This window comes from Neomonachus schauinslandi, chromosome 9 (assembly GCF_002201575.2).
Source record: "Neomonachus schauinslandi chromosome 9, ASM220157v2, whole genome shotgun sequence".
Taxonomy (NCBI): domain Eukaryota; kingdom Metazoa; phylum Chordata; class Mammalia; order Carnivora; family Phocidae; genus Neomonachus; species Neomonachus schauinslandi.
This window is the reverse complement of record NC_058411.1, coordinates 137151527-137161261: the sequence shown is the minus strand read 5'-3', so window position 1 is coordinate 137161261 and position 9735 is coordinate 137151527. Positions and strand designations below refer to the sequence as shown.

Sequence of the window (9735 nt, the reverse complement as noted above, 5' to 3'; positions counted from 1 at the left end):
CTCTACTCCAGAGGCAGAGACTTCTGGACCTTCTCCAGAAGGCAGCCCGCTGAGGTCCCCTACTCCAGAGGCAGAGGTCTCTAGGCCCTCACCTCCAACTTCAGGAATGCTGGACCATGTAATTTTATCTTCATCCCCTGAGGCCAGTCCACTTCCCACAGGCAGGCCTGAGCCCACAGCAGACGTGAGCCCACTGGAGTCAAGATCTTCAGAGGGCAGTCCGCTTGCACTTTCCCCTGAGGGTTGCCCACTGGAGTCCAGACGTCCTGAAACTTCTCCACTGCCTGTGAAGTCACCACTGACTTCAGGTACACCGGATGCCTCCCCAGAGCCGGGCAGCTCAGTCCCACTGGGCACTGGGGGTGAAAGTGTGGACAGCTCCTCCCAGGGGAGCGGTTCCTCTGAGGGGGATGGCCCTTCCGAGGGGGACGGCCCCTCTGAGGCTGAGGGCACTTCCGTTCCAGAAGGGCCTTCTGTGCTCTCCTCTGTTGCTGCATTGGTGGGAGTCCACGCTGGAGGGATCCCTGGAGGAAAGGAAGAAGATGAGGCGTGGATTTACTTCAGTAACTCTGCTCTATTTGAGGCTCACCCATTCCTTCCACAGTAAAAGTTTTCTTCAGAGGTGTGCTCCCATGTTTTCTAATGGAACCTTGCACAGTGTCTGGGGAAGGAAGGAGGGAGGGGACCAGGAAACTATGCTCTTTGAGACTCCAGGGGGTGCCGTCCACACAACCCAGGCAAGTAGGGGCCTGGCTCCCCTGGAAAGTAATGGAGGTCACCTCTCAAGTACCTCCACACGATCATCTCATTTATCTAAACCCATGATTTGCAAAGTGTGGTCCCTGGACCGACAACACCAGCATTACCTGGGAGCCTGATAGAAAAGCAGGTTCTCATTCCCCACCCCAGTCCCTCTGGGGACTCTAGGGTGGGGCAGCATATCGTCTTTTTTTTTTTTTCAATTTTTATTTTATTTTTTAAAATATTTATTTGTTTATTTTAGAGAGAGGGAGAGAGCGAGAATGTGAACGGGGGGAGGGGCAGAGAGAGGGAGACAAGCAGACTCCCCACTGAGTGGGGAGCCCAACACGGGGTTTGATCCCAGGACCCTGAGATCATGACCTGAGCGGAAACCAAGAGTCTGACACTTAACCGACTAAGCCACCCAGGCACGTTGTCTTTAAATAAGCCCCTTCCTCACCCCCCCCGGAACCCTCACAATGCTGATGCCCCCCTTGAGTTTGAGAATCATTCATCCAAAGCCATCCCTCTGAGGCAGGGGAGGCCAGACAGTACTGTTGGCAAAAATACATCATTTTTGTAAATTCTGAGAGTGCTATTGAAAAGGATTTGGAAAACAGAGTGAAAAAGTCTCATCATTCTAAATAATCATGGTTGCATTATTTTCTTTCCATCTTGTTTCCCTTGGCATTTAAAAATAACCTAGCTGGTTGGGCACCTGGGTGGCTCAGTCAGTTGAGCGTCTGGCTCTTGGTTTTGGCTCAGGCCATGATCTCAGGATCATGAGATCAAGCCCGCTGTCGGGCTCTCTGCTCAGCACGGTGTGTGCTTAAGATTCTTCTCTCTCTCCCTCTAACCCTTACCCCCACTTGCCTGTGCACGCACGCACTCTCTCTCCAAATAAATAAATAAATCTTAAAAAACAAAACAAAACAAAACAAAAAACACCTAGCTGGGACTGGACCTTGCATGTTCTTTTGGGCTTATTTCTCAGGTAGAGGACCTGAACCAAGCAGGTGCTAGTCCCACTGGGCAGGCTGACAGCCTACTCTGGCTTACAGCAGAATCCTGGAGGTGGGTGGGGGGTTCAGGATAGTAGTGGTGGCTTACAAGAGGGTGTTAGGGGTGTGTGTGTGTGTACATATATATATACCAGAAACACTCTGGGGTGGCCACTAACAGTCATGATAAAACGTTTCTCTTTTAAATAAATTTAGGTTTCTTTTTAAAAGCAAGTCAATTTAAAGAAAGAGACATAGAGTTAACAACAGTACAGATGATTCCTGATGTGGCCAAGGTAGTAGGGAACTGAAGAATGGAAAATATTTCTAGGGGCCCGTTGGACTCCCTTCCCATGGAAACTCCCCCTGGTCGCTGCCAGAATCCTGTGCCAAGCCACACACTCAGGCCAAACAGGACTTGGTTATTCTTGTCCTGGTGAAGGGTGAGGAAAGGGTCACAGGCAGGTATGACTGCTGGGTGAGGTCTCCGGGCCAGAATCCCACCTGCTCTGCTGATACACCCTCACCTTCCGGCATGGAGGGAGGCCAGACTTTGCATTTCCAGCACCCAGCCTGGCATGACTGAACTGCTTGGGAACAGTGCACTGAATGAGTGACTACATGAAGTAATGCGAAGCTCTGATATACTCATTTCTTCAAATGAACCTGTTCCCCGGCAAGCTGACTACTAAGCACACACACATTACTGGGCATTACTTTAATTCAGCCTTACCCAAACTGGGCCATATACGAATGCTCTATGGGTTTTGGTCAGATTCATTTGGGACACTTTGAATACACCACCCCCTCTGCATTATAGCACTTATTAGCATATCCAAGGCACTGAGAAGGTCTGCAGTGAGGAAAGCTGTTAATCTTTCTGTAAATCAGCCTGTCCCAAACCTTATGGCCACAAAACACTTTTTCCAACACGGTTAGGGGACTGAAGCTCTTATCCCATCAAGTTTCATCTGATTTGATCAGGACAGATGGGGCTCAGGAGGTGCTGGCTGGGGTTGCCTGGCCCAGAAGAGGGACACAGAAGGAGGAGCAAGGCAAGGGGACAGGTCACAGTCACACTTCCAACGACCCCTCTAGGTCCTTTCCCCACTATTGGAGATCTGCCTACAAGAGAGTTTGTAAAAGGTTAGAGGGTAGAGGTGTAAATGCAGAAGGACAGACTGAGAGCCCTCTGATCGGCTCAGTGATGGGCAGCGCAGTGTGTAGGTGGGAGAAATAAAAAGAAGGGAACAGCGAGTTGGGGGGTGGAGAGAGAGAGAGAGGGAGAGAGAGGTGTGTTTTATGATCAAGGCTGCCCCTTCTTTGCCTTGGCAGTTGTCCTAGAGGCCACTTGAGGTGGCTGACCTTGCCTCCGGCAGCATATCCAGCTAGTGTTAGGGCCGGGGAAACAGAGCACAGGTCCCAGGGAGAGAACCACCCCTGGGCCACAGCCTAGGCAGACAGGCACGTGCGACTTCAGGGTACACCCCAGAGCCCTGGCCGTACAGACCTGGCGGTGGGGAAGTGCCCGCTGGGCTGTAGGCTGGTTCCCATTCCGTCTGGTTTTCTGGCTCAATGGTGAAGTCCGGGATTGCGGTGGTCTCCTCCACCCCGGGGACAGCAGCCACACCAGGCCCCACCTGGGTAGTGATCCAGTCCTCCACGACAGACGGGGTGGGTGTGCCACCCTCTTCTTCTCCTGGAGAGGGCGCTGCTGAGACAGCTAAAGAGAGGTGCATGGTGAGCGTTCTTTCCTGCCAGCCACCCATCCCAGGCTGGCCCTTCTCCAGGGGGACTAGGGGATTTTGAGGGGGACCAGGCTGGTGCAAAAACTTTGCTGGACCTCGACCTCCGCCCGCACCCCCAGCCAAGCCCAGTAAGATGGCTCTTGTCTTCTGTGAGAGCTGATTGCCTCACTTACACAATATTGATATGCACAGACCATCAGTACCCCCATTGTTTCAGGGCGGTCTGGGGCATCCCTTCTGCAGAATGTATTATACGTGCCAGGCATTGTTTAAAGGTGTTATGTATATAAAATCATTTTACCCCACAACAGCCTTATGAGATAGATACTATGATCTCATTTACAGATAGGAAAACTAAGGCACAGAGTTAAATGACTTGCCCAGGGCCACTGGCTTATAAATGGCAAATCTCGTCTTCGAAGGCAAGTATCTGGTGCCAGACCACTCTGCTCTCGATGACGGCACAACGCTGCCTCTCTTGGGGACAGATTAGGTTCCAAGTATGTCTGGGTCAAAAATAGGAGGCTGCTGTTTAAAATCCACGATCGTCCTGGCACTGGAGGCCGAAGGCAGGATTTATTGATGGGGGTAACTGTTTTGGTTTAGGGGAAACCAGTGGTGGGCTCGGTCGGGAAGGAGGCCAAACCTCTTTGCAGTTACAGAAAAGACCAAGTTCACGGAGGGTGGGGGCCAGTAGGCGTGCAAGGCTAAGAATGTCCTGGGAGGCTAACTGGTTTGGCTTCTGCTGCCCAGACCAGGGAGAGGGGTACCAACACAGGAGCCTCAACACATCCTCTGGGAGGAGTTTGGCTTTCTTGAGGCTGCACAGTGGGGCTGAGCTTCCTTTGAACTGGGTTTTCAAAGGTGACTCCGGAAGTCTGAGAAGCTGGCGAAAGCTCAGGCTTTATTTTTTGTTAACTTTGTTTTGAACTAATGATATATTCACAGGAAGTTACAAAGACACTCAGTTTTGATGCATCAGATATAAAACGTGGCCCAAGCTGTGACTACAATCTACATGGCAATAGATGGAGACCCGGGGGTCTCATCTGGGCAGAGCCCAGCATGGCCTTGGCCACGCCCTAGCCACACCCCTTGGGCTGTTTGATGACATCACTCTCAGAACTCCAGCAGGTAATGAGGATTGATTGATGTGGCAGTGGGTCCTCAGCGTGGCTCAATTAAAACCATGAATTTCTGGTGCTTAGTGAAGAGTAAAAGAATACTTTGACTCAACACGTCACAGACATATTTATAGGCGGAAGAAAATTTGGCAAGGGTGTACAAATTAAAACAGTATATATATGTGTATGTGTGTGTTATTTGTAATGATAAGGATAACATTTACTGAGAATTTATTATGTCCCAGGCACATCGCCACGTGTTTTGTATGCACTATCCCAGCTTATCCGCACAGAGACTCTTTGAGGCAGGAACGATTATATCACTATTTTATAGACGAAGCAGAGGAACAAAGAGGTTAAATGACTTGCCTGGGTTACACAGCCACTAAGCAGCAGAGCTATAATTAAAATTCATGTCTGCCTGATTTTAGAGCCCCAGTTCTCACTCACCTCTCTCTGCTGGTCTCTGGGGGAACTTTAGAAGGATGTGCTTGCCTTGGGGTCAACGCCTAAGGTCATGCTAGCCCCAGAGCTGTCCCTGCCCCAGAGGGGCTGAATTTTTCCTCCTTGCTCTGATGGATGGAGATAGTGGACGGGGGCCAGAAGGGGTGAACCCAGAGGAGTTGCGCGCCAGGCAGAAGGGAGGCTGGAGGAGAGGCGAGAAGGCGTACCTCGGAAGCAGAAGGCGTGGTGCCGGGACAGCGGGTCGGGGAGGCCTGTCTGGTTGGGGTAGAGGTAGACGGTTCTCACGCCTGGCTTGTCTCCGCCGCAGGAGGGCCTCGGGGTGACGATGGGGTAACGGAGGCTGCCATCCGCCAGCCAGCCGGCATAGCACTTGTCCAGGCCTTGACTCCAGGCGGCGTAGAGCTGGCCCGTGGAGGCCAGGGTGGCGTTGTGAGATTCACAGAATGCCAGGGCTTCCTGGAAGGTGAACTGCTCCAGGCGTGTGACGAAGAACACCTCTCCTGAGGGCAGAATCAGGTGGCACGTGTGACCCTCATGCCCACAGCCGGAGCGACTTCTGCTCACCCGGGGGGAGGGGGCGGGGGGGACAGGGCAACTGAATTGAGACCAGTTGGTCCTTCTACGTGGGAACAACCTTCCCTCCTTCCGTCTTCTCTAGATTGTCTGGTCACACTTGGCACCCCCCCGACCCCCTGTGCTCCCCGCTCCACCACAGCACTCAAGCATGGAGTTCCTGGATGCCGAGGACTGGCAGCCCCTCACCCCCACCCCTGGGAACTCATCGCGGGGGAGGGGCGGGTCCTGGAGCCACTCTTGGGGTTCGGGTCCCCACACGCAGAACGGTACCCAGGTGCCTGTCTGATCTGGGGGAAGGAAGTTCACATTCACTGAATACCTACTTTTTTTTTTTTTAAATATTTTATTTATTTATTTGACAGAGAGAGACACAGCGAGACAGGGAACACAAGCAGGGGGAGTGGGAGAGGGAGAAGCAGGCTTCCCGCTGAGCAGGGAGCCCGATGCGGGGCTCGATCCCAGGACCCTGGGATCATGACCTGAGCCGAAGGCAGACGCTTAACGACTGAGCCACCCAGGCGCTCCCACTGAATACCTACCTGTACCAGGCACTTGTCACACATATCTCATTTAACGCTCACCAAAGGCTCTCATATGAGCATAGTCAGCTCCTATTTTATAGATGAGGAAACTAAGGCCCAGAGAGTTTAAGTAACTTGCCCCAGGTCCCAAAACAAGTGAGTGGGTATGCCGAAATCTTTCCAGAACACCAGCATTTCCAAAATTGGGTTCAGTGGAATAGTAATTTGGTGATTATAAGTGAAATGAAAAGAAATGAAACAAAAGAAAAGGTCTGTGGTTAAGTAAGCTTGCGCTGCTTGGTTAAGCACAGTTAAAGAGGTTTTCTACTGCAGGATTTCTCAGAGTCTTTGATTTGTTCCTGGGCATCAGGACTCTCCACGAGGCAGGTGGCGTATATGACATTTATTTGTAATAAGTAAAGACTCATTTATCAGCAGAAATCACTGCTTTTTTAAGGAACCAGTGCTTGCCTGCAGTGCTGGGGGAACCCACATGAACCACACAGGAGGGAGAGAAGGAGCTTGATCTTAGGGAGGGGCTGGGCCAGCCTTTCTTAAACAGGAACCGAACTGGGTGGATGGTAGTTCCCCCTCCTCTTTGTGTCTCCCCATCAGCCCCCTGCCTGGCTGGGGCCCAAAATGCGAGAACATGGGCCGTACCCTCAAGCCTGTCCACGTAGCAGTAGACATCATAGGTTTCTGATGGTGGCCGCACACCGTAGGTCCTGACCCCTGGGCTGCTGTCTTTGTCACCCACACACGGGGTCCGTGGGCTCACGATGGGGTATCTGCAAGGGAGGGCAGGAGGGGCACATGAAGGCCTGTTCCAGAGGCTGGGGGATGCAGGGCCCAGGGAGGGGCTGGCTGGTCTCTCTCGGGGACTTGGGCAGGGCACATCTTCAGTTGTCTGGTGGGATGCAAACCGGGAGGGAGCTCCTCATGCAGCAATGTCCCTGTGTGGCTGGGGGAAGGGTCTGGAGGCCGCTGGGGGATTCCTGGCTTCAGAAGAGAGCCCGTTATATGGAAGGGCACTAAATCAAGCTGGAGGGGAGATTCTCCCTCTCTGTCCCTTGGGGGTAAATGACCAAGGACTTAATATCACCTGGGGCCCTTCCCCACCCGCTCAGAATATGCCTTGGTTCTGGGGGAGAAATTAAGGGAGGAGCCACGGAGTCATTAATTAATTAATTACTGCACAGGGTAGCAGGTGCCCATTCTGCTGGGTGCCGTGACAGGTTCTGGGCAGGGCCCAGACCTCTCATGGTCGGCTTTGGGCTGGGGGGTGCTGGAGGGGCTCGTCCTTCACCTGACGGTCTGGTCCTGCAGCCAACCAGCGTCACATTGCTCGTAGCCTGCTTCATAGGCGGCCTGGAGCTGTTCTGGAGAGGCCATGACAGCCCCAGTGCGCAGGCAGGCCTGCTGAGCCTCCTCAAAGGTCAGTGAGTAGCGGGCGGAGCCAGGCCGGTAGTGGAACACAACCCCTGCGTGGGGAGGAGACGAAGAGAAGGAGAGACAACGTAGGCTCAGGGCATGGACTGGTTACCACAATGCCGGGGCCCGCGGGGCCTGGTTCTTCGGCTTTGAGGGCAGGGAGGGAGCCCTGGCTCCTTCAGGAATGACTCCCCTTCATCCCCTCCTTCCTTTCCTACTTCTGATCCTGTTCTTAACTGAGCTGGTTCCCTCTGCTTGTTCAAGCTGCTCCTGAAATCCATCTCCCTGAGAGAGCCTTGGAGGACTCTTTTGCCCTGGGTGTCCCCAACCCTCCTCTTTGGGCTCCTCACTCCTAGGCTGCTCATTTGTCCCTTTACTCTTCAAAACAAATGCCTTTTCCTCATTATAAAAAGAATAAGCATTCATCAAAGAACATTTGGAAAATACAGAAAAGGCTAAGGAATATATCGAACAATCACTGGCATTTCTTCTACCTGGCCCAGGGCCCAGGGGGTGGGTGCCTGCCCGGAAAGTGCTGGCCAGAGAAATTGTGGGTGTGCACCGAGCACATTCTGGGGAGTGGCCTCGTGGCTTTTGCCAGGTTCTCAAAGGGGCAGAGCCCTGTCCTTGAGCTGCCCACTTACTCTGCCTCTCCCATTGTATTCTGCTGCATACACATCCCATTCGTCTCTGTTTCTGACACTTCCCGGGGTGATTGGCCAGGTTATGTCACAGCTTCAAATCCCTGGTCTGATACTCTCCCACGTCCCTTAACCTGTCCTGTGGCCAATGCTTATCTGTCCCTTGGCTTACAGAGCCAGTGGGACTCTTTCCAGTCCTGGGCTAACCCTGGGACCCAGCCAATCAGGGGGTTACCCCAAAACTTTGAAACAATTTCTCCTTCCCAACAGATTGTATTCATCTGGGCAATTCAGGCTGAAATCCCACTCGGTGGCATCCTGGGTGTGATGGTGGATGGCAGTGTCCATCTGCTCTTCCCCCAGGAGGGGACACCAGTGAGGTCTTTACGAAAGCCACCCCAGAATGTGCTTTCTGTTCTTGCATTGGAGCTTGGGGATCAGCTGAGCTCTATAACATCCCAAGCCTCCAGACTTTTATTAAGCATCTGGAACACCCCCATCCTAGAAGAGGGACTGGCAAGCATTTTCTGGAAAGGGACAGATAGGACACAGTTTAGTCTTCGTGGGCTCAATGGTTTCTGTCACAACTACTCAGCTCTGCGGCTGTAGCCCGAAAAGGGCCAGACAGCACACTGACGAGTAGCTGTGGCTTTTGTTCTAGTCCAACTCTATTCATGGACATTGAATCTTGAATTTTATACATCACAAAAGATTATTCTCACTCCGACTTTGTCGCCCAACTACTTAAAACTGTAAAGCGATCCTTAGGGTGTGGGCCATAGAGAAACAGGTGGCAAGCTGATGTGGCCATTCGGAGCTTGGTTTGCTGACCCCCGTCCCAGAAGGTCAGCTCTGTGAGGAGCCCCAGGGTCACCTCGTACAGCGGTTTTCAAGCGACTCTGTTCTGTGGTGGTGCCTGATGGGGCAGGGGGGGGGTGGTGGTGGTCCTGGACAAAAGAACCCCAGTTCTTGGTCCTGCTTCACCTAGACCTATGTGGTATCTTTACCTGCTTGACACATACTCCAGTTTCCACCTCTGACTTCATTTGAAGGAAATGCTTTGTGGCAAAAGAGTGTGGGGACCACTCTCTGGCCTACCCCCTTGTTTTACAAGCAAGGAGAACGGAGTCTGAGAGAATGAAGGCTTCGCCCAGGTCTCAGGCTAAGTTGAAGGTATAGATCCTTAGGCCAAGTTCTTTCCACCTGCCCCCCCAGCCCCCATGCAGCCCCCTGAGGGGCGGACACTTACCCCCTGGCAATCGTGGCCGCCCCGAAACTTCGGCTGCGCCTGGGACTGCGGTCATCTGCACGACATGGTCCTCACTGGTGAAGGCGGTGAAGGCTGGGCCGGGCGTGGCGGGAACACTCCAGGGCCCGGTGGCCTCTCCAGTCCTGTTCTCAGCCTCAGGGAAGGCAGAGGTCCCTCCATCGGGGGCAAACGTGAAGGGCTCCTCGGGCTCCGGGGCAAACGTGAAGGGCTCCTCGGG

The 9735-nt window shown here is 53.0% G+C and overlaps 1 protein-coding gene across 1 annotated transcript in view; it reads right to left on the bottom strand.

Annotated features, from left to right (window-relative positions):
• ACAN (aggrecan) overlaps positions 1-9735 on the bottom strand; it is a 35992-nt gene that overhangs the window by 17397 nt on the left and 8860 nt on the right. Inside the window, 6 exon segments of the mRNA XM_044918100.1 lie at positions 2-524; positions 3253-3465; positions 5286-5579; positions 6837-6964; positions 7483-7657; positions 9498-9673. Coding sequence (XP_044774035.1) covers positions 2-524; positions 3253-3465; positions 5286-5579; positions 6837-6964; positions 7483-7657; positions 9498-9673 — 1509 coding nt within the window.